The sequence below is a fragment of the Thunnus maccoyii genome, chromosome 19 (assembly GCF_910596095.1).
Source record: "Thunnus maccoyii chromosome 19, fThuMac1.1, whole genome shotgun sequence".
NCBI lineage: Eukaryota > Metazoa > Chordata > Actinopteri > Scombriformes > Scombridae > Thunnus > Thunnus maccoyii.
The window spans coordinates 19,418,268-19,443,854 of NC_056551.1; the positions used below are offsets into that span (position 1 = coordinate 19,418,268).

The following is a 25,587-nucleotide window of genomic DNA, read 5'->3' on the forward strand; positions in this document are numbered from 1 at the left end:
TGCGCAAATGCACACACACACACCATCTCAGAGACATTAGTCACACATACACACACATCTTCTCTTTGTATTCACACAGTAAGTAAAATTTGTTATCTGCACAGGAATGAAAACTGTAATCTTTTTTTCTTTTACCATATATTTACAAAAAAAATCATTAACCCCCCCCCCACCCCTCAAGATAGATTACATTCAAAAAAGGTCCCGACCCTTCTAGATTACATTCAAAATAATATACTATTCATGATGCAAAGTCACAGTTATTCATCTGAAAGAGGATCAAAATAGGCTACAGTCAGTCAGAGGTTGAGTGGTGCAGTTGGCCAGGAGATGACCTTTGACCTCCTCGCCATCTGCCACACGTCTGCTGGGACGCCTGTCAGGCAGCAAGGAGAGATCCTGATGTTTTATCAGATCCAGAGTCTATACGGTCCTCTTGCGGGCAGACAGCGTCTCAAACAGCCTCTGTGTAAGCTCCCCATCACAGTGGAGAGGAAAAGAGGAGATCATTTTTCTTTTTTTCTTCTTCTTCTTCTTCTTCTTCTTCGTCTTCTTCTTCTCCTTCTTCTTCTTCAGAGAAAAACACATTGTTCAAAGAAAGTCCTCTGCAGATCAAAAGTCGCCAAAAAAGGATTGTATTCTCACTGGTATTATGAACAAGCACAAGGAAATTATACAATGTAGCACAAATAAAATTGTATTTACATATAGTATGTATTGCCAGTGGCCCATAACACATTGTCTTCAATAGATGTCACACAGTTTTGACATGATACCTGCTTAAAACAGATTATACTATTAAACATAGCCTACTATTCATATAGACAAATATCAGAACTGTACAGAATGGACAGCAATTATATGTACAGCAGACACGTGACTATTATACAGAACTGACAAATAAAAACATAGAGGGACACGGAAACTCAGTCATTTGTGTCAAAGTTGCTTCAGTCATGGCCAGCATAGCAAAGGTGAAATGTTTTTTTTTTCTTTTTTGTTACTGAGTGCAGTCGGGTTGAAGTGGAGAGTGGTCAGTGCTGAGCACAGCGGCTCAGGTTGTGCATTCATGGGGAGTTAAGTTACGCTACAAAGTGCACTTAACATAACTTATTGTCTCAGCAAAGAGCCGTACCGATTTATGCCTCCATATGGAAATACATGATGGTTATTATGAGGGAGTAACTGTAGCTGTTTTTGCAAAGATGAATACAGGAGTGTGTACTTGCATTTGTCAACTGCATTAATATTTTAGCCTCTTTTTTTTTTAAAATAATCTAAAAAAAAAAACGCCTATTGATGATAATTCAGGAAATGAACTAACCATTTTTCAAGCATTTAGGTCCTCTGTCTGTACAAATGTGCTTCACCGCCTTTCACTTAGCCGCCTATATAGAATCTAAGATTCAAAGTACACTCTTGTAATGTAAATAAATAACAAACAAACAATAATCAACGTCAGTTCACACAAAAAAAAGTGCTGAAAAAGGAGTCCCACGCTTAAACCTCAGTATATTTAACATATAATAGTGCATCAAAATGCCCTCTCAATCCAGCTTAGAAATTTATGCAAAAATGCAGGCGACACTCCATAAATTCACCTTCTCTCCTCAAATCGTAAACACATTCTCATCAACAGCCACGACGTTTCATAACCCTGTGTGTGAAGGTGCACACAGAACCACATCACTCACAGATATGGGCCACCGAACAACAAGGATTTGCTAAACAGCATTGCTGGTGAATGAAAAAAAAACAAAAAAAAAAACGACAAACAGCTCAACATCGGCAAGTCCTCGTTCTCTGTGCTTTCGATACATCAAATGAAAAGATTGTGGAATGGGTAAAGCACTCTTTAACATTTAAAACTCCGCTTTATAAAGACGTGACCTTTAGTGTAAAATATGATATTTACAGAAAATATGACAAACGACGATGGCGTTATTTAAAGGAAAACAGGTGTCAAGTGCTATATGCCCTTGTGTTTTACATCCTCAACATTTGTTTTACATTGGGAAGTCCTTCAGTGGACTCTCTGGGTTATTTATATGACAGACGCAGGCATCTATTAGAATCTATTGAATATGGGTTTCATACTGTTTTTTTAAACGTACGTGTGTAATAATATACACATATGTTTAAAATTTGGACAAGCAGAAGGTTCTGTAGATGGCTCAAAAAGCACAGATTTAAATCAACATTTATAAATTCTACAAATATTAAAATAGTCTGTGACTTATAAAAGAAAAAAAAAAAAAAGCCTCAGCTGTGCCTTACATGTTAATCTTCCAACAGAATATGCTGCTCTGTGTGACACTGTTGAAAGAAGAGAAAGCTCTATCTACAAAGTTGTGTCTATACATTGTCCGTTATAGAGGAGACACATTCCCACATTTTCCCTTTGTTCATTTCCAGCAAATATGGAATACATTGATTGTTTAATGCATTGAATATAGACAAAAACCTCTTTTTTTTCTTCACAAAGCCAGAATAACCCAGAAATCAGTGTAGCTGATTACTGGGTTTCATTTATTTTTATGCCTTTAACATATAGGTGTGTTGACGGTTTGGATGACGTTACATAATCCTGTATGCATTTTGGTTTCCATTTGTGAAACATGCCTCTGTAAAGTCTGCAAATGGATTTTTTTTTTTTTTTTAAAAAAAAGGAAAAGCTAAACAAAATCACTCAAAATTTAAGGCTTTTATCAATGTGATGAGGACACGGACGATTAGCATTTACAGTAACATTTACAGCCAGGAACTGTACACAGACGCAGGCGCTCACACACTCACTCACACAACCTTCATTTCCTTCTCTCCTCTCCGTCTCATCATCATGTGCAGACTGTCCACATACCGAAGCCCCCGGCTCTCACACACACACACACACGCATGCTCTCAGACGCTAAGTACATACACGAGCACTGGTGAGTCAGCCCAGTATGTCCAGGTACACGGGTGAGGCCTTAGCGAGGCTCTGGAGCATGCTGTGGATCTCCTTGATGTTCAGCCTCATGTAGGGCTCCCTCTGCCAACAGCCCAGCATCAGGTCATACACCTCTTTAGGACAGGTGCGGGGCCGCTGCAGCACGCGGCCCTGGGTGATGCACTCAATGACCTGCAGGATACAGGGTGACAATACATTGTCTGCTGTTTGGCTGTGGTGTCTGAATAAGAGTGCAATGTAGCAAATTCCCTACAAATATTACCAATGAAATTAACCATTAGATGACATGAAAGAAACTGAAAACAAAAAAATGAGTAGTACGTAGTAAAATAAGTATTCTCAAAACTGTTTTTTTTTGTCTTTTTGTTCATTTGTCTTCTTTTTTTAAATTCACCATCATCAGGAAACATGTTTTTAGTGTGCATCATTTTGGATGAAATGGGACAATTCTGCAAAATTTGCTAAAGCACAAATACAAATTAAGATAAAATTGAAGAAAGACAAAAAGATAATTTTCAGAAAAGCACAATCAGAGAAACAGATCTGAAAAAAGTCAGTTCCCTGTTTTGTTTTTTTTGGTTTTGGAATTTCTTGCTGTATAGGTTCATTCTCATTTGCCCTTTCATTTGTATTATAAAATACTACAGAATTTACTAAATTACTGAAATATTAAAGCAATTTAATATTGTACTTCATTAAGTTGGGGGACTAACAAGATTTTAAAAAAAGAAGCACCAGAGGTCGAGATATCCAGACTTTTAGTCCCTAGTATGGGGCAAGCTTGTAAAACACTTGATCCTACATTTCCTATAATGCAACCAACAGTGGGGTTTTTTTTAGACTTCCTTCTACCTAACTAATGGTTCTGGAAATGGCTATGGCTGACTTTAGCAACTTAATTGTACTAATGTCAGCCTGGTAGTGTGTGTGTAGTCATGTCATAGCTGCTGTGTTGTTATGTTTCATAAAGTTGTTTTGGTGGAAAAATATGGTTCTGTTTGTACTTCAGTCACATTATTATATTATAGTTAAATATCAGAACCTCAATAAAAAGATGAGAGAAATTGTTGTCTTCAACCTTGATGACATCACCAGGGTTATTTTCTCAGCCAAAGAAGACATTATACAACTGGTTTCAAAAGTACGGTACTACAAAACATGGTGAGCACATGACATTTATGTGTAAAATTCCATTTTAAGATAAATTAATAACATTTATTAAAGGTCATTCACCATATGTTCTCTGTTTGTCAAATTACTTTCAATAGATTAGGTAAATATTCCCAAGATACAAAGGACAATTTTTTCTAGTAACTGGCTCAAACTTTGATAACTTTTCAGTCCAAATAGAATAATTTCCTGTCTTGGTTCTGTTGAAATTTGAACAAACTATGGAATAGTTTAAAATTGTGATTATTCAGAGTGTTAGTCTTCATCATTTCTGTCTGTATTATGTTCTGTGTCACATACCCCTCATTTTTAATGGCTTTTTAAAGTTTCCAACTTGGTGAATATGTGTAATTTTTAAGTGTCTCTGACCTCATTGTTGGACAGCTGGTACCAGGGCTGCTTGCCGTAGGTGAAGATCTCCCACAGCACCACGCCGAGGCTCCACACGTCACTCTCCGTGGTGAACCGTCGGTACATGATGCTCTCTGGGGGCATCCAGCGGATTGGCAGCATCGTATGACCGCCCACCTGCAGAGAGAAGAGAACAATCTCTATCAGAAACCAACACACCAAAGCCTGCTGAAGACTTAACAGGTGCTGGTTAGACTGACTGTGCTACTGGGGTATTTTTACTGTAACACAGTCCTCAGTCATGTTCATACACATATGAGTAAAACTAAATGATGTCTAGCCATTACAACGTCAACAGAAACTATTTTTTACAATCATTCAATAGCTATTCATGCTTCATTTAATTTCTATCTAAGGAAAGCATTTACCTTTCTTATTCCCTCCCCCAATCTGATTATATTAACCGCCATCCTTTCAAGTCCATCACCGTACCTACCTAAACTCACTTGCACCATTACTCATTTAAACCAATTCAAGGCTTTATACCGAATATGGCATCCAGATTCCCATTTCAGTAACAATTTGAACATTAATATAATCTGTCAAACGATGACACCAATTGTGTCTTTGTTACAGTTTTATTAGAACGCTGTATGAGGGAAACTAACAGCATTATTGTAGTCTACTCTTTAATACTGTGTCTTTCTAAAAGTGCAACAATTCATCAAGAATCTGCTCTGCAAGAGTAAATAAAAAAGAATATTTAAAAGCTTCTCAATTACAGCAACAAGAGTACGTGCAACTAGGGCTGTGATTAATAAAATGCCAAATATATAACTTCCTGTAGCCCAGGTTGGTGTCTTCGTATTCTTGTTTTGTCTGACCAACAGTCCAACACCCAAAGACATTCAGTTACCATCACAGAAGACAAAGAAAACCATAAATAATTTTGCCTTAAAAATAATTAAAACAATTATTTAATTATCAAAATAGTTGCTGATTAATCATTGTAGTTTTACTTGTAACTTGTGTTTATTATACATCACCTGTTCAGGTACACCACATAAGTAACAGGTCAATATTGGTGAACAAATGTAATTCCATATGAATCTAAACCAAATGTTCACTAACGTAATGCCATTTTATTGATTTTTATTGGCTAATCTAATTTATTAAAAGATTCCCTATGTTTGCAAAATGAAGGCAGCATTACAGCAGATGAGAGAGTTTCTTATTGTAAGCTGTGATAATGCTTTCGCTTTCTATTTGATAAAAACACGTGATATCAGGAGTTGGTGACAGGTGCTCTTTATGGTGATCTTATCTGATGCAGGCAAATGCATCTCGGAGCTGCGTTTGTGTGTTTAGATTTCTGACTCGGCTTCAGGCAGCAGAGGGCACTGTGGGATTCAACCTGGGATCTGAGACAAAAACAATGAGGGGATAAAATACATCCATCTGCTCCTCAACATCATTTTTTTTTTTTGTCATTGGCCTATATTGTAGCAAAGGGCCCTTATTAAAATAAGTAATCTTCTCCGTGTGTTACAGTCAAAGACTATCAATGGCTCATACCATTTTTGTGGACATGCTCTCACACATATTAACTCCTGCATAGTTTAACATGATGGTGTGTTCATGCAGATTGAACAGAAGTATTAACTCCTTGCCCAAGGAAAAAGAAAAACTGCCCATGCATTTTTGCACTGTTGGCCCTTATTACCATAGAAACAGTAATTTTATGCAGATTATAATATTTGCATTTAAATGGTATTAAAAAAAGATAAAATACCTCTGGTTAAAAATTGTCATTTCTGCAGCTGCAGTTATTTCAGACCAAAACTGGAATAAAATTCTAATTACATATTTGAGACTGTGCGTATGTGGGAACATTTCCATATTTCTGTGTGTATATGAGAAGGTTGTGAGTGTATGTCGTTTATGTCGACTGGGGGTAAGATAAGGTGAGAAAATTAGCAGAAATTCTTCGGACTCACTCTGTAGTAGTCTGTGCTGTAAACATCTCTGGACATGCCAAAGTCTCCTATCTTGACCAGCAGGTTTTCTCCTACCAGGCAGTTCCTAGTAGCCAAGTCTCTGTGGACAAAGTGTTGGGAGGCCAAGTAGACCATGCCAGCAGCAATCTGTTGGGCAATGTGCAGCATCTGGGACTGGGTGAGCTCCACCAGGATACTGTGTTGACCGTCTGCCATTAGCACTGCATCAGGACCATGGGACCTGCACCAAAGAACACTTAGTCAGGGCTTCAATAATAACTAAATTACAACTACAATTTCATCACAAAAAGTAAATATTTCTACCAGTGCACAAATTTCTGTCATTTTACAAAATAAATCATTATATCATCCAAAACTACTTTCCATGTACAGTGCACACTGACATTTTGGGAAATACACGTCTTCACTTTCTTGCTGAGAGTGAAAAAAGGTCGCTACTTCTCTCATATCTGTACATAAACAATGAAACTACAGCCAGCAGCTGGTTAGCTTAGCTTTGCACAAAGACTGGAAAAATGGGGAAACAGCTAGCTAGGATCTCTCCAACAGTAACAAAATCTGTCTACCAGCACCTCTATGGCTCACAAATAAAATGTTTTATCTTATTTCTTTAATCTGTACAAAAACCAAAGTGTAAAAATGACAAGTTGTGGTTTTACGGGGGATTATGCGCAAGACTATTTATTGGCTGAAAGCAGAGACTTTCTTGAGTCTCTGCAGGTTGCCTGGCGACCTCATGGTGACAAAATCAATGCTCCTGTCCAAGAAATAGTCTGGCACATAACTCCCCACAAGACTTCAACTTGTCATTTTTACACTTTAGTTTTTGAACTGATTAAACAAATGAGATATAACATGTTAGGGATGCTTAGATCTTTGGACAGAGCCAGGCTAGCTGTTTCCAGTCTTAATGCTAAAATAAGCTAATCGGCTGCTGGCTGTAGTGTCATAATGGACAAATATTTTTGAGAGTTGCATCATCTCTTCTTATCTATCTCTCAGCAAGAAAGCAAATAAGTGTGTATCCCAAAATGTCTAACTATTCCTTTAACACATGTCATAGAGATTTATATTGATCTAAATGATCCTACCTAAGGAATTTGTTTAGGTCACCATGTTTCATATATTCAAACACCATGATGAGCGGGTCGCTCTCCACACACACTCCGTAGAAAGTGACGATGTGCTCGTGTTGCAGGTTAGTGAGAAGCTCGGCCTCTCTGTAGAAGTCCGCCCGGCCACTCTCGCTGGCCTCTTTTAGAGTCTGACGCAAAGCAAAGACACAAAGACAAGGGACACAACGTGAGAAGCATTATCTACAAGAATGTATGTTTAGTCAATAGAATTCACTAACTGAATGACAAGTGCATTGATTGTTTGGGCGAGCGGCTTCCTGATCTGTACCTTGACTGCCACATGGAGCTTCTCCTGATCTGGTGTCAGGTTGTAGCACTCGGCCAGAAAGACCTTCCCAAAGGCTCCTTCTCCCAGCTCCCTCTTCAGGACAATATTGTGTCTCTTGATATGCTGGACAACTTTGAGACAGAATAAGACAAATCAATCTCAAAGGCATGTGTGCATCTTTTTAGTCTGAATTTTGGTGTATGTAAAACACGTTTTGTCTCCACTGGAGTGAGGTTTAGATTATTATCAGGAAAATTCAGTCTCTCTGGTCATGCAGTGAACTATACACATATATAAAACCTTTTTTCATTGTTCCTCCAAGGCTTTTGGGAAGCATTGGGAACCCTGTCCTCTTACAGTCATCCTTGGAGTAACAAGCTCCTTATCTTTGGCCAATAAGTATGAAAAAATGGTTGTTTTGTGTGGAATAATTATTGCAAAAAAGTAAATCTCACGAGAGTGGAAAATAGATTCTGTATCTACAGTAGGTATGGTTTGTGGTTGAGAGAAAGAAGGTGTTTTGAGAAGATTTGGATCCCTGTACTGAATTTTTTCATGGTTAGAACTAATAGGTCGTGTCTAATGTACACTGCTGAGTATACTCCTTTAAATGTATATGCATTCTTTCATTGTGTACTTTTAAAGAAAAAACTGCTTTGTATTTAATTTAATTTATGACTGTGGTTATTGTTATTATTTTTTGGATGTTCTGTGTTCACATGTATGGGAGTGTTCCCACAAATAATAACCATGTATTTTAAAAGGCTGCAATAAAGATGATTTTCATTATGGACTTGTTTGATTAACCAATTAATAATTTACGTATAAAATATATATATATATATATATATATATATATATATATATATATATAAAATTTCACAATTTCCCAGAGTCAAGATGATGTCTTCAATTTGTTTGAGTTGTCTGGTGAACAGTTCAAAACTCAATGATATTCAATTTACAATTATATAAACAGGTGCAAATTAGTAGCAAACCCTCACATTTGAAAAGCTGGAAAACAGCAACAATCATCAAAATTGTTGATTTTTTTTAATCAACCGATTAAAGAATTGACTAGAATTGTTTCAGCACTTACTAAAAGGTTTCAAACATTTTATAAACTGCATGCATTCGTGTGTTTCAAAGCGAGAAGCGTTCACTCTGCTGAGTTGAACCTTCTGTAAACAAGGTTGTGTTTCTGAACATCATCTGTAGGCTAACTGTCCAGTCGCACCACAGAGCAGGAATCACTATCACAATGCAGCAGGATGCTGACAATAAATACAGCGTCCAGCAGTGATCCCTGCATGGATTTATCAGAAAAGGTCCAGGTTACCAGACGTTTGTCGAGCGAGGCAGTAACTCACACGTGTCAGATTTCAGCATGCTGCCAGAGTTGCGGAAGTACTGTGGGTTCTCAATGACAGGAATCTTTGTCATCCCAATGATCACTGCGTCTGGACCCATCTCCGAGGACGACGGGGTGTTGTTGCCATTGGAGACGTGATGAAGAGGGCTGGCGGAGTCATCGTCATTACTGATGACTGAGGAGGAGCCTAGGGAGCCACAGAGGAGGAGGAGAAGAGGGAAGAGTGAGATGAGCGGAGAAGAAGTGGAGGGTGGTGGTAGCAGGTTGAAGAGATACGAAGATCAAAAGCAAACAGGAAAGATTGTGGTCATAGTGGAGGAGGGAGAGGAGGAGGAGGCGAGGAGGAGGGTGAGAGGGAAAAAAGATAGAGGGACTTGTAAATACAGCTTTGTGTAGTGACAAAAAAGATATCAGAAGAACATGGTGATGAGCAGATGTCCACCTGAATCAGCATTAGAGCCCTCAACTCAGTACATTCATTCATAGTCATTTTTACAATGATATAATGTAAACTGCAATGAGCTTTGAGTCATCAGTAACACTTAATTTGGCATTTATAAGCAGTATATATTAACTATAATGTGATTGTAAGGAGATATAAGGGCATTTCAAGTGTTTATTTGTCAAATATTACTCCTCTTATGAGGCATCCATAACTAGTGTATTAACAGTTAATGAATGCTTAATAACATAATATAGCACAGTTGTCTTCATGAGTTTTGAAAACATTTATAATCTTACATTTTTTTCTCATGAATATGTTATTTGAAAGTACACAGAAGAACTTATAACATTTTAAATATTTTTGTTCTGTTGTTTTCATACCGTAAATGTCTTAATGGAAGATAGCGGTGCCTTGTGGTGCCCGAAATAAAAAGGAATAAGTAATTAACTAACTATAAACAGCTTTGTTATGTATTAAAAGTTAATAACAGTTAATAAATACTTTATAACACACTGTAACAATTTGTTTGTGTGTAATCATACACCTACAATATACAATGTAATCAAGCTTTCAATAACTGTTTATACACTAGTCATGGATGCTTCATTAAGAACTGTTAAGAACACTTAAAATGTATACAACAAAATCTATGCTTAAATGTCCTCACATAATACAATAACACACTGCATTATAGTGTGTTATAAAACAATTATTAACTGTTTATATACTGCTGATTAAATGTTGAATGAGGTGGGGGGTTTAGGGCTGGCAGTCAAGTACAATGTTACCGAGTCAACTCTCACGATTGATGAAAATTCATTCACCTTTAATACCAAACTTGGAGTTTCTTCCATATTTCAGAATGATCACCATCAGAACACAGCCGGTCAAAGCGACCCCTGCGATTCCCACAACTACATACACCTGGTAAGGGAAAATAAAAAAAGATTGTTTGAAACATTGCTGTCAACAAAAACTGTCTGACATCTTTAGATCAGTGGTTCCCAACCTGGTGGCCAGGATCCCCACACAGGGCCACAAATTAAATTCGAGGAGTCGTGAGATTATTACAGGATAGAAAAGTAGAAAAAAAAAAACATATTTACACTACACCAAATTATTTTAAGTTTTTCAGACTTTCCTCTAATTGTTTACTTTTCGTTGTGAATTACTAGACAATTTTAGGCATTTCAGACCTTTTAAAAAATGATTCAAACAATACTTCGTTGAACTGGTTACAGCTGGTAGACATTTGCAACCTGTGACAAGGGGTAATAAGTAAACATATTGCTTTCTTTAAGAGGCCACAAGTCAAAAAATTGGGAACCACTGTTTAAGATGGTAAGGACTGATGAAGATCACTTACTGCAACACTGTCGTCCAATGGAGGGGGTGGTGAGTCTGAAAAAAACACGAAATCCAATCAATCAACATGCTTGTCTTAACATTCAAAAATATTACAACTGATTTTGTCTTTTTGTGGTTCTGACAGATGGGTGTCATGCTATATGTGTGTAACCCTGTGCAAAGAAACACCTACCAGTAGTGTCTGGGCAGAAGAAAGATGCAGGCACAGACCAAAAGAGGGGACATCATGGAACAAAGGTAAGAGTTTCATTTAAATTTATAACTATTCATGCAATTATTATCAAGCAAGCAAGTATGACTATTGTTGGTTTTATAAAATTGAATCATTACTTACAGTAGTAGAGGGGGTCTTCTAAAAAGAAAAAAAAATCTAAATGTTAGCATCATAAAACAGAAACCAGCCTCAGAAATGATCTGCTTAATGAATGAACCCTGTAGAAAAGACAACTTATTGAGACCTGTATGATTGTAAGGCGGGTCGATGAACTGGGCAGAGACCTTCTTGTCGTCCTGGCCGTACTCATTCTTTGCCACCAGCCTGTACACGCCATTGTGGATGTGCGTGGGGTTGACCAGTTGCAGGCAGCCATGGTACTCGCTCTCATTGGACTCGTGGATCATGGTGCGGATGTAGTCCTGCTCCTGGAGAGGCTCATCCTCGTGGTACCACTGCAGCTCAGGCTTGGGGTTCCCCGTCACACTGAAGGGGATGCACCAGTGGTGGTCCCGCATTGGCCCCAGCAGCTGCTGGATGGTGGGGGCAACTGACACGGAGGCAACAGTAGAGGAAGAGTAATCACGGGATGATAGGAAATAAACACCAGGAGGAAAAGCCAGTAGGAAAAGCAACATTTATGGGCTTAGAGAGGAGATGCAGTTGGGGATTAAAGTATGGGGAAGAGAAGAGAGACTGGTCACACAACATTTGAACAGTGACATCAGGAAAACATGGAAGAGGAGAATGAGGAAAAATGTGGCATTAAACAAGCAGAGGAGTACAGCAAGGCACGAGGAGCTTCACAGGAGGAAGAGTTATAGACAGGAAACATGGAGAGTCAATAAGATCTGCTGAGAGACAATAATGATAACAAACTGAGGAGCCTTCTGCTTCCACTGGAAAAACAGTCTAGAGGAGGTCATTTAGAGGTTAACCTCAGGGGAAATTAGACTAATTAAACTTATAGATGAAAATATATTTTCTAAATATGTATGCTATCGCTGGTTAACATTTACAGTCGATGATGACAGAAAAGTGAGAGCCCTTACAGAGGATATTCAGCTGAAGGGAGGCCTCCATCTGACCAACCACGTTCTCAGCACTGCATACGATCACCTTGCCATTATCACCAGGAGACAGGCCTGACAAGGTGAGGCTGCTCTCCGTATCCAAAGGATCAATCTGTAAACATGGCATTAGTACTTGTATTATACAGTAGTAAAATTGGTATGATGCTGATCTTTAGTATATGTTCAATAACTACCAGCTACAAAAGGCTCCCACCTCCCACCAAACAGTCAGTTTTAAAGACGCACCATGATGCAATTGATACTGCAGGGAAAGTAGTTAGCAGGCAAGCAGAGACGGTAAAAAATACATAGCTAAATAATGGATCAATGGTGAAATAGCTTAGTTAAACAAATAAACAGTTAAAATAGTTAGCTAAGTAATGGAACATTTCCCTAAAATTAATGGATTAACAGTAGAAGTAGTTTCCTAAAAGTAATTGATTAACAGTTGAAGTAGTGGATAAACAGTTGAAGTAGTCGGCTAATGGATAAACAATTGAAGTCATTTGCTAAAAGTAAAAGATAAACAGTTTAAGCAGTTAGCTAAAAGTAACTGATAAACAGTTGAAATCGTTTGTTAAAAGTAATTGATAAATAGTTGGAGTAGTTAGCTAAAAGTAACTGATTAACAGTTGAAGTAATGGATAAACAAGTAAATGGCTAAAAGTAAAGGATACATTTAAAGTAGATGGCTAAAAGTAATGGATAAACAGTTTACGTAGTTAGCTAAAAGTAATTGATGAATGGTTGAAGTAGTTGGCTAAAATTGAACAGTTGAAATAATAAGCTAAATGTAATAGTTGAAATACCTCTCCAAGTGGTATGGTATGAATGTAAACTTGACCAAACCAACTTAATCATTGACAACTCAATATGAAAAAAATGTAACAATATCCACTGTTATATAATTAATAGTAATAATATCCAGTTTAAAATCAATTCAAAAGAACATATTTGGAGGTGTTTGTATACTGAACTCACGGTTGTTTTTAAGTATTTTGGGTCTAACTTCTAGTCAGTTGATAGTTTCATCTTGATTGAGTCTCAGGCCCTTGAGGGTAAGTCTCAAGTCTTGATAAGCAAATTGCTAGTAAATTGAAAGAGTTTAGGTCTCTGAATGTTGACCAATAAATGATTTGAACACTTTTCTTTCAAATTTGTGTTAGAAGTGTTTTTTACACAGCTGAGACCAAGTCCTCTCAAAGAAAAGGCCTAATAATTACATATCCAAGCTATGTGGCGTGGACTTGGATGTTTTTGCTTTCGAGTCTCAAGCCCCGTGCTAGTTTTACAGCAGTCAAGTAGTCAAGTCCAAGTTAAGTGTAAATACCTCATTTTTGTGACTTAAAGGATAAACCTAGTCATATTCTATATTTTTTTTTATTATCAACAGATCCTGAAAAGACTAAAATCAACAATGTTTTAGTCCATCTCTCGATACTGACTTCTATTCCCTGCTTTTGCACATAGCTATGAGTCCATAGGCTTAGTAAGAGGTAACTCTTTAAAACAGATTACAAATATAGAATACAAATATATAGTTTCATTTCTAAAAAAGGCTAAATTATTTCATAAAACAGGTGGGCTCTGTAGTTTTTAGCAAACATTACTCAAACAGGAGTAAATAATATGGATTAATACACATTTGGTGCCCTGGTGAGTATTTATGGCAGCATGGTGCTGTACATGGGACTCCCTCAAAATAAATTATGATATTCATGATAATGAAGGGACAAGTCACCCAGTGCAATGGTGTGGCTCACTGATATGTTTTAATAGGTTTTGACAACAATTGAGCTCTGTGGCAAAGAGGAATACGCTATATCAGGCTTTGGCTACACACACAGCACTTGTTAGTAGGATTAATTTGTTATTTGGTTCGGGTCTTTTCATGAGATTTGTTAAGAAAAACAAAACTATAGAGTATCACCAAACTTATAATTGAAGCCTAACTCGAGTCCAAGTCTCAAGTCTATAGCTCTAATATGACCCTTCATCTTACTGTACAGAAGTAGCTTTGAAACTTCATTGGAGCTCATCTGATATTATTTTTTGACCATAGGCATCCCATTCCCCAGATTCCTCATATCTTCCAATCCACTTGAAGAGCAAAACCTTAAAAAATCAGGAGCCCAGAGTAATAGACCTGTACCAAAGGTTTAAACAGGAAGTTAAAATGTATAGGCCAGCTCACCGTGTAGTGGGTAGAAATCATATCAAGGTTCCACAGGATCTCAGGAGTAGGGGAGCCTGAGGCCCTGCACACAGCTTGAACATTACCCCCCTCCATCTCGGTCACAATTGTGGGGTCGACCTCTACTTGGGGAACCACTGTGAGAAACAAGCAAACAGTTAAATTTACCAACTGACTAGATATATAAAACTTAACATAGATTTGTGTCTGTCTTTGTTTCTCTCTTTTCGGTCTTAGGCAATGACCTCTCTAAATGTTCAATATCAGATACACAGCGTTGCTTATTATAACATGGTTTCACGTTACCACAGTCCGGTGGGGTGAGAGTGGCAATGGCCCTTGATAATCCTCTGTCATCTATGCATTTCAGGTCTTGATTCTCAATTTCTTCTTGGAGCCTCAGTTTGATCCACAAGTTCTCACAAACACAATCCAGAGGGTTTCCATACAGGAGGAGACTAGAAAATAAAAACACAGCATATGAGAAACTCTGTGGTTGCACACATGGAGAGAGCTGTACTGACAACTTTACATACACACGACACTTACGAATAGGTTATGTTAAAGTTCTGAAATGTCTTCCATGACAGTGTTGATAGGTTATTGTCTCTGAGATTTCTAAAAGGAAAAAAACAAACAATCAAAATCCAACTACTCACGTGAATAACAATGAAATAACTAAAGAGCGTCTTTAAGAGGCTTCTTACACATATTGAAGTCTTGTATTGTTGAAGAATGCATCTGATGATATAGAAGTCAATCTGGTCTTCATCACTGTTCTGTTGGAGGGTAAAATGTAGAGTTATTAAAAATATATTTCACTTTGATGTGAAACTAAAAACATACCATATGAAACTTACAGGTTTCTGAGGTTTATGTAGTATCTCAAACTGTTGTCATTGATTTCAAACAGTCTGTTTTGATTAGCAATGTATCTGTCAAGAAATAAGAAAAAACAATTAGTGAAGTTACGCACATCCTTCATGTAATGTAAAGTTTGAAGCCATAAGTGTTGGAAAGTTGGTCCGGAAGTGGATGCAGGGCTCTGAAGCTCTGGAGAATAACTGAATAACTGAAACTACAGTATATCTGTATGTGTTTTTTATATGTACAATCACAATGGCAGTGTTAAACAAGACATTCGGTTGTGTTTGTGTATTTTATGAAACCAAATAGCATGATTGTTGTTTTCATCTGTGACATCTTCATTTTGTAGATATAGTCAGCTAAGTCTTATATGTACAATACTGCCAACACAGCTGTCATACTCCTTCAGTGAGGGAGTTTTGGTCTGCAGCACATATGATTTTTCATTATAATGTGGACCAGTACACCAGCATGTATTTGCACGCTGGCAGTATAACGAGTGACAGAGATGACAACTTACTTTTATTTATTACATAAAAAAAATAAGGTCTGTTTTTAATAAAACTCAAAGTATACTCACTTTTTTGCCTCCATGATGGCACAACTGCAATGAATTCTGTTCCTTTTTTTGTTTGTTTTAGTGTAAAATTACACCAATAAACAATTATAAAATATATTATCTGCCATCTTGGCAAGAGACAGTCAATAATCAATAAACCTTGATTCACTTTTGAAAACACAAATCAGAACTTAAATTCCAAAATGTTATGAGGACAAAACTACATTATATATTTTACGAAATTCTAGTATTTTCAAGGGCTTGACAGCGCAAAGTAGCAAATGTGAATGATTTAAATGTGTTTTGTTTTTTTACTATAAGAATTACAGGTTGAGTTTTAAATGAAAAATAACATTTTTGAGCTTCTTGAATGATCATTACAATGCACTGATGAAGTAAACAAACCTTTCGCAGCATCAGAAAAGATTAACAACTTAGATCTTGTTGTCTATAGTGTTACTATGTGTAGGTAATAACCTGTAAATCAATTTGACAATAACTGCAGATTGTTATATTACAAGTTGCAGTAATTTCAACAATCACTGTTTAATTTAAAGAGTCTGTATCCCCAGGAATTTCTAAATCCATGGATAGATTTTTTGAAGGTGCACCTGACAAGTCCAATACTTTTTTCTCCTCAATATTACACTTCAAATGTGATAAATACTGAATTTACTTGTCAAACCTGCACATTTTACTCTCTGAAAATGATGCCACCTCAGACAAACTGGATAAAATTCACAAGGTGGAGGCTACTACGAGGCTTCTTTTAATTTGAAAAATGAAGAAAAGATTAATAATGCTTTAACAACTACAGCAGACGCCTATAGGTCGATGTGACACCTAGTTCCAGTCTGTCTGCCTCAGAAAACTCACCCAGTCTCCCCTCCATTCTCCAGTGGGTGCCATGCAGTTGTACACTTGTGCAGGGTTGTAGCAGGTACACTCCGACACAGGCCTACACACTGACGCAGATAAGGCTACATAACTGTGGGTAGCTTATCGCCGGCTGTATACAACTGATGTGATCTCATGTGTAATCTGTCAACAATGTGGTAATTTGGAAATATTGAGGCTATATCACACCGCCGCCCAAAAAGCCGAATTAACACCTCAAAGGCTGCGCTGGGCCTAAACATTTACTCCATCACTACCTCTGGAGCTGTTTTGTAAAGGAAACACCGACTAATCCAAATAAGCTTGACGCGCACTCTCACGACCATTACGCACGCACACACACACACACACACACACACACACACACACACACACACACACACACACACACACACACACACCGTCAGTGGCACACGCAATCCCCATCTCCACCACACATACACACACGCACACACACACGCACACTATGCTTCATGATCTGACAAATCCACTGGTTATAATAAAAAAAAAAAATAGTGTTTGACATTAAGCGTGGAGGACAGATTTCTATTGATCTTTAATCCACAGAGGGAAATAACGCCAGGCCTGCTGTTATTAATATTGCTGCCGCTGATATTATTACCTCAATCATTATTATAATCCTAACACTTGGGTATTATTGCGACCCACGATCGAGGGTAGTTCTTTACGCATTGCATCCTAATAAGTTCACAAGCTGTCTGCACGATCATTTTCATACACTTACATCTCGGTGATGTTTTCCATGTCATCTAACATGAGGACAGGGAAATCCTCGATCCCCGGTACGGAATCAATACAAACAATCCTTGAGATGCTGCAAGTGCAGGATTGGGGGCAAGCATCGCTAAATCTCCACAGCCCCATCAAAACCAAAAACAATCCAAGACGAGCCATGCCATATTCCCCCGCGCTGGAGTCCATCGCAGGTCCAATGAATCCCCCCAAACAGAATCTGGTCAAATTGAATTATTGTTAAGATTTCCTCCCTCACCGCCTTTATCTGGCCAAGTTAATCCTTTCGACTCCGCAGGAAAAAAAAGGGAGACTACGCCGTCGGTCAGGAATGCGCAGAGCCCACGGTTTTAATATCAAGATGCCATGGACTGGCCTTCCCGTCTCCGCAGAGCTGGTATCACACTACTGCATATCGATGCCGTGAAGCAAGGTGTCAAGTGGTCCGTCCTGGTGCTGCTGCTGCTGCTGCTGCTGCTGTCTCACTCCTCTATCTCGGGCACAGACTGTTCGCCTCCCTGGCTTGTAAAACAAATATGAGGTGTTCCAGATGTTTAGAGATCAATAGGCAGGGGGCCCCCCCAACGAGCGATTTCTCATATGTGAGGTGATGGGGAGGAAAAGAGAAACTGCACAGTGGAGTAAGGATGCGTGGTGATGCTGCGTGTGTAGGGGAGGAAGGCTACCTGCATCCGTCTATCGATTATCGCCGAGGACGAGCGCGTCCCCCCCCCCCCCCCCCCCCCACCCCCCCAAAACAGCCATCACTGGGATTGAGTTTATAGGGGAGACGGTTGCGATGGTACCCTGGAGATTTATTTATAACAAGTTGTATTTATAGGAATTTGTTTAGGGATTTGTTTTTTGTTTTTTTAATCATTCAACAAAACCTTAACATAAGCAGCTGCAGTCTTAGCCTATTAGGGTGCCCAAAGTGGCCAGTTGCGGGTCAAATGCCATGTGTGTGGTGGGCACAACAACAATATATGGATGTATAAACTCCTGTGTTGTGATCTGTCTTAGTTACTCTGGAGCCATGCATTGGAGCACTGTTGTACGGTTGGCCATTAGGCCTATAGTGTGACGTACGGTTGACGCACAAGACGGGGTGCATCTATGAAAAATAATTACCTATACTATGTCTGCAAGCTTCAAATGGGTCTCACTCCAGTCAGTGATCAGTGCACGATATAGGGGCAAGAATAGGAAAAAAATGTTATGATGTTAGATTTTTCCCTCCTCCCAATAACTCTATTTATGTTTCCAAAGAAATACTTCTACTTTTCCATTAATTTTGCCAGATTATTACATAAAAATATAAAGTATAAAACACTGTAAGCATGTGTAAAGATTTTCTTTGAGTAGGGACAGACTATATTTTGATTAAAGTTGGAGACATCTCATGACATCACCCTAGATTTAGGGTTAAAGTATTTGTCAACAATATTTAAGGGTGCCTACTCACAAATAAACACTCATATATATATATATATATATATATATATATATATATATTAATGTGTCATAATTTAAACACAATTGTTCTTAAATGTTAATGTCATAAACTGGGCATAGAAATGTCATTTAAGCCCTCTATTCTCAGTCCTTTGAGGATTACTGTGTAGTGCTAAACATCAAGGTGTTAATATGTTTCCAAATGATCAAATAAATCCTGTTTACCAGTGGATTCCTAAATTTCACTCATAATGAGGAGGCATACTCAGCTAGGACACATGATCTATGACACAGCCTGGATGGTTAGTGTCGCTATGGTGACTTGCTTTTTACAAATAGCGCGGACAATGTCAAGTGTCGCTATGGTTGCAGATGAAAATATGTACGCAGGCTTTTTTTTTTTTTTTTTCATGAGAAACATCAAGAACTGAATTATATCTGTCTCCATGGTAACCTCAGAGTATAGGAGAGGAGAAGAGAGCTCTTTATTTTGCAATAGATCCTTGCCTATATCTGAAGGAGCATGACAACACTACGAGAAAAGGGATGTTTAAAATAGATCAAGTATGGACATCATTCAGGCTCCTGATTTGCAACACATGGGCAGTCAGGTGGTGGCTCTGGCCGCTGATGTCGGATTAATAAGTCTGATCTCATGGCCTTATCATTTTATCTCTGCAGAAAAGCCAAAGAGAATCAGTCTGCGCTGAGAAAAGTAGTGTGTGCTTGTCTATGTACATGTGTCTGGGCATACAAATGTTGTGTGTTTTATATTGGGGTTGGTTTTGGTTAGTAAATGCAATAGAATATCTACTAAACCCATAAAATGATGCTGTTTCTGTTTTCTGTTTTGTGTCATTTTATATCAGATTTTATAATTCATATTTTTAAATCTGCCATTCCTTGAAACTTAGATGCTGGAGGATTTCCTACTTTGAGGACAGAAGAAAGTGTAACCTGAAGTGAGACTTGACCTCATTGCACCTTGTTACAGTCTTCTGCACCTACTTGCGGTTCCTCTTGAGGAACATGAGTTTGCACTGTACCAGTAGCTTTGGAGATGTTGCATATTGAATGTACTTAGACTTTTGACATGCCAGATTAAGACATCTTCCTTCTTTTGTACATATAGTTTGGTGCCGCATCTCTATCTCTACCTCTTCCTGAACCAGCTGTCTTGAACACTGCATGCAGTGACGCAGCTGGGACTCAACCCGCTGATCCTGTACTATCCACTGTGTCTCAGTCTAGTTTTGTGGATTACCCACATTGTAACACACTGCACACGATTGTTCTTTTTCCAAGCACTTACATACAATAGACACAACACATTTCATTTATTGCAGACACATCCAGACAAGAGCAGGACTGAACTTGCCTTCATCAACGTCCAGCAGTGAATATTGTGAGGCTGAAACTCTGAGTTAGTGTAGGTGTAGAGCTGCAACAAGTCGATCAACAGAAAATTAATCTGCAATTATGTTGATAATTGAATAATACATTTTAAGGACAAATGACAAAAATTTACTGGTTGCAGCTTCTCAAATGAGAGGTTTTTAAGCTTTTTTGTGTCATACATGAAAGTAAACTGAATATCTTTGGATTTTGGACCGTTGGTTTTCAGAGTTTTCTAACATTTTATAGACAAAACAATTAATTGAGAAAATAATCTGCTGATTAATCGATAATGAAAATATTGGTTGGTTGTGGTTTAAGTCATCATGAACCTCCACACCATATATAACTGTTAAATAGCTTTCACCATCAAGAGTTTGGTGTTTAGTTAGTGATTACAAGGTTATCTTGACCTGGTGGATCATTGTCTCGCATGTGCCACTGGGATGTGCACCATGAGAAATAATAAAAATCTATTTTAACTTACTTTTGCTGAAGGGCATGTTCTATTTTGTTAAGATCCCACTCCTCCATTACCTCCTTTAGTACCTTTTCTGTGAAGATAAAATAAGTGCCTTCATCAGACCTGATTTCCACAACCTCTGATATAAAACGGCTGTAAAGAATTTATACAACTGTACTCAATACTACATAAATATGCTGTGCTCTGCAGGCAAGACAGGTAAACACAACTCCATATTGTTTCATAATATTTAAGCCATCATTTTGTTTCTATCAGACTAAAGTACTAAACTTCAGCAGTAAGGCTATTTTCATTATCAATTAACCTGTCAATTATTTTCTTGATTAATTGTTTATTTCCTTCATCTTTAAAACATCAGAAAAGGGTGAAAAACGCCCATCACAATATCCGAGAGCACAACGTCTCATCATTAAATGTCTGCTTTTGAGCAATAAACAGTCCCAAACTCAAAAATATCCAATTTACTATCATTTAAGGCCAAGAAAGGTGGCAAATTTGCACATACAATAACTTGGAACCATCTAGTCTTTGGCATGTTTTCTTTAAAAATGACCTATATGATTATCAAAATAATTTTCTTTCAATCAACTAATGAACTAATCATTGCAGCTTTACTCAGCAGCATAAAAGAGTGGTGCTAAGTCTGCTGTCCTTTGACCAATGTGTCCACACCACCCAATATAATGTGAAGCAATGAGCCAAAAAATGGTTTCGAAACAATGCAAGCATCAAGTTTTAGGACTAACCAACACATCTGGAAGCACTTTCTAATAGGAAGCATCTATTGATGCTTCTATAGAGCTAGTCAGACAGTTTTACCCTTACCTGTTTGAGCTTCACTGTGCAGAATGATGTATTTGCAGAGTTTGACACTAGAAAGCTGTTTTCACATTTATCTGGTGAAAGTGGAAAGTTTCTCTGTGCTCATTGAAGATTCACTTTTAAGGAGGCGGGCCTATTTGAGCATGATTTGTGACATCACATCTAGTTTGGAAGCCAGTTCAGGTCCAATAATCAGCTTATACAAGTGTGATGTGGACACTTGAAGCCTTCAGTGCATAAATACTGAGAATGGACTTTAAAGTGAAGTAGGAGACATCTTGCGTCCAGCTGTTAAGCTACTGAAATGAAATATATTTGCATATTCATAGATTCTGGATTTTAATAATGGAGAAGGAGTAGATGTAATTTTAAGGATTTTTACAAGATACAAATTATTATTCAAAGTAGAGTATTTTATATACATCTTAAAACATGTCTGGAGGGAATCATTAAGCATACTTAATTTTTGTCGGTTTTTCAGTACTGTACTCAAAACCTGGTTAGACTCACTGTAATATGTATTATTGAACTGGGACACAGCTGTGGAATTCAAACGAACCCTTATCTTTTAGGATTTATTTAACTAACCTGACAGTCAACACTCAGGACAATAAAAACCCTTTTCACTCACGCAGACAGTGGTTGTTATGGTGGGTGTCTGCCGAAGGAGGCGGGATAGTTAGCAGCCTGCGAGCCTATACTCAGGGCATAAAAACCCCTAAAAAGACAGGGAGCGTTTGATAAATTGTTCTGCGTAGCCAGACGGTCACACTGATCTCGTTCGACGAATTAAAGTGGCGTTATCCCCTCCCGCCTGTGCTGTCTTGCTAAACGTAATAAACACACCACCGGGTCAGTGTCGACGAATCGAGCTCACCCACTGTGTCTTCTCTCCATGCTGAAAACGTGCGAACGTTTCAGGGCGAGGAAATCGTGGAGGACCGCAGTGAACGTGGTTTTGCTGCAGGTTTGTTTGTCTTTAAACGTTGTATTTTGACAGTCGAGTAATATAACGTTGCGTCATTTGTTAGCTATGCTCGATAGAAATAATTTTTCGCCGCTGACATTAGCGGAATAGCTGTTTTGTGCCGTGTTATTTCTCGCTGGTGGATGTTGTACAGTCGCAACGTGTACACTGTAGCTGGTAGACACGCCTCGCAAAACACACAGAAAGCAACTGGCTAGCTTAGCGGGTCTGTTAGCATAGCAAAGTCATGTCAACTTAACTAGCCACAGCGCAAAGAAGCCAGCTAACTTCTGTTTGCAGGCAGACAGATCAGGTGACAAATGCGTTTTCCTTTTACTTGTAAGGAATTGCGCAGTATCCTTTATGTACATTGTTCCCTTGTGTCGCTGTTTTGAATTTATAGGAGCGAAAAAGAGGGGCTCGATACAAGAAGTAACAGTCCGTGACGAGCTTTCCCCACAACTAGCTATTTGCTCCCGATGGCAATAAGGCACATATGATGTATTTGTGTTCTTCAGAAAACCCTTTTTTTGAGTATGTTGTAGGTGTGGGTGCTCTTGGAAAAACTCACTTAAAAATGGTTGCTGCTAATTCCTAAGACATGTAGGCGTTGACCAGCATCTCCATGTAAGTTAGCAGGCCTCACTTCAGGAGTGATGCTTGCAGGACAGGAGTACAGACTGTTTTTGCAACAGTGGGCAGTGCATGTAGGTGGACTGCATGTGCACGGTGGGGTTCATGCAGGCTAGTTATATGCAAAACCCCTTGAGTGTATCTTTAAAGTGTTCAATGCCAAATTTGGACAAATATAATGTTGAACTACCCAGAAAACATTACCAGATGCTGCTGCATGCATGTTAAACTAATGACTTTATATGATTTGTCTTCATCAGCCCTATTTGTCAGCTATCATAATTAGCGCTGAGAGAATCAATCAATTGACAGAAAAATAATCAACTAGTTCTGTAATCAGTGAAACAAAATTACCAAACATGCTCTGATTCCAGCTTTTAAACTGTAATAATTTGCTGCTTTTCTTTGTCTTTACTTGGTGATAAACTCAACTGAATATCTTTGGGTTTTAGACTGTTGATTGAACACTATTTTCTGATAGGCCAAATAATTACAATTACTTGTGAAAATGATTGGCAGATTGATAATCAAAATATTTCATCTGATGTGTCTTTGCATGTACAGTATGTAGCTGATTGTACTATTTGTCCCCCGTTTTAGCAGATCCAGGGAGAGGAGCCTGTTTGCATTCCACTGCAGGTGCAAGACAATGGAGGTGAATATTGAACAGCAGGACGAAGACATCACATTCAGCAATACTGACACTAATGGTAAGATCATGATGTAAACAAATAAACTTATGCATTTAGTAGAAAATGAACAGAGCCTTTCCTGTGGTGCATCGAGCCTAAAACACAGTGTGTAAATATACCTACTAATTAGTTCACTCAAGGGAGGAGAAGAGAAAAAAAACTGACAAATTTTGGCTGGCACCACATAGCATGTGGACATGTCAGATGGTTTAGGGATTCTCCTGTCCAAGATACTGCTGTTCTGAGGGCCCTGAGCAGATCTGCCTGTGTTTTAATCCAGGAAGGGTACATGGCGGAGCTGGACATATTCCAGGTTACAGTTGGCTGCTGAATGAAAACCATTGTTGGGGTTGCCGTTGATTCATATTTTTGTCACTTCTATTAACCCTTCAGTGGCTTTGGCTAGTAATTATAAATTAGTTACTTTTTGCATTTTCTACTAACCATTATGAGAGAAATGCCATAGTTTTAAAGCCACTATGTGTCACATTTTTATATGATTATAGTAGATTATAGCAAGATTTAGTTTTTAGAAAAGTGGAATAATTATTGTGGAACAATTTGAAGATTCAAACATTGCTTTATTTAAACTGCTGTACTAAAAGCTGCCAAAGCTTGAAATTGTCAAATTCTACACTGTGGCGTTAAAGTTGATTACCTCTCGCTGAATGACGTCCTGGTTCAGCTCTGACCTGAAGTGTCTTCCCTCTCAGGTAAACGGCCAGCTGAGGACATGGACGAGGAGCAGGCCTTCAAACGTTCTCGCAACACGGACGAGATGGTGGAGCTGCGTGTGCTGCTTCAGAGCAAAGTAAAGACTCGTTCACTCTGTGGGCCGCATCAGTTGTCGGGCCACACTGTTGTTGTTTCTCCCATAATTAAGGATAATTTTTTCTAAGAAAAACCCTCTGTCTCTTCACAGAATGCTGGTGCTGTTATTGGAAAGGGTGGCAAGAACATAAAAGCCCTACGCACAGATGTGAGTAAACAGATAAAATGTTGATAACATTTCTGCAGCTGAGGAGGAAATGTAGTTGCCTCCTCTGTTTCAGAATCTGCTACAGGTCTTTTTAGACCTAACGACTGTGCTATCAGTTAATTTTTGCTGAGGGATTATTACAGTATACAGATCTAAATTTGCCATGAATGAACAAACTCATTCATTGAATTTCCACAGCAACAGCCGCACATTTCCTCCCTGTAGGTTTTTATCATTTGACAACAAGAAATGACATGCCCTGTTAAGATCAGTTTCTTATAAACAAGGAAATCCAAGTTGTCATGTGGACAGACGCTGTTTGATTTCCTTTGGACAGATATAGATGGAGAAAAAAAAAAGGCTTTGTTAGATTGATCTTATGGATTTTGTTTTCAATCATGTCCTCTTGTGAGTTTCAACCTGACTCCAGTTTCCCACAGTGTTGAAGCTATGTTTGACCTTGATGTGACAACAGGTGCCTTAAAGCCTGAGTGGACATAGTGTCTTTTTTTTTTTTTTTTCTTT

The 25,587-nt window shown here is 38.3% G+C and overlaps 2 protein-coding genes across 14 annotated transcripts in view; one reads left to right on the top strand and one right to left on the bottom strand.

The window, feature by feature from the left end:
• Window positions 1-23,979, bottom strand: ntrk2b (neurotrophic tyrosine kinase, receptor, type 2b). 6 transcript variants are annotated; one of them, XM_042394656.1, is made up of 19 exons: window positions 23,330-23,979; window positions 20,973-21,039; window positions 15,420-15,494; window positions 15,267-15,338; window positions 15,109-15,177; window positions 14,866-15,017; window positions 14,560-14,696; window positions 12,345-12,477; window positions 11,537-11,842; window positions 11,413-11,430; window positions 11,251-11,259; window positions 11,077-11,111; window positions 10,535-10,634; window positions 9,264-9,452; window positions 7,894-8,024; window positions 7,581-7,753; window positions 6,469-6,709; window positions 4,490-4,648; window positions 1-3,121 (listed from the first exon to the last, which is right to left on the bottom strand). In XM_042394656.1, exons 2-19 carry the CDS (start codon window positions 21,017-21,019, stop codon window positions 2,936-2,938), a joined length of 2,232 nt encoding a protein of 743 aa, XP_042250590.1. In that variant the 5' UTR covers window positions 21,020-21,039; window positions 23,330-23,979; the 3' UTR covers window positions 1-2,935. The 6 variants fall into 6 exon arrangements, with proteins under 6 accessions (XP_042250590.1, XP_042250593.1, XP_042250589.1 ...); XM_042394659.1 differs by lacking the exon at window positions 20,973-21,039; XM_042394655.1 differs by lacking the exons at window positions 20,973-21,039; window positions 23,330-23,979 and adding an exon at window positions 17,628-18,283.
• Window positions 22,618-25,587, top strand: part of hnrpkl (heterogeneous nuclear ribonucleoprotein K, like) — a 14,822-nt gene continuing 11,852 nt past the window's right edge. For 2 of the 8 annotated variants that reach the window (XR_006092527.1, XM_042394662.1), the window contains exons 1-4: window positions 22,619-22,758; window positions 23,992-24,101; window positions 24,797-24,894; window positions 25,006-25,062. Coding sequence is in view for 7 of the 8 variants with exons in the window: in XM_042394662.1 (XP_042250596.1) it covers window positions 24,041-24,101; window positions 24,797-24,894; window positions 25,006-25,062 (216 nt within the window). In the remaining variant the exon portion in view is untranslated. Of the gene's footprint in view, window positions 22,759-22,801; window positions 23,072-23,991; window positions 24,102-24,796; window positions 24,895-25,005; window positions 25,063-25,587 lie in introns of those variants that run through there. The other 6 variants (XM_042394666.1, XM_042394663.1, XM_042394667.1 and 3 more) reach the window with 6 other exon arrangements.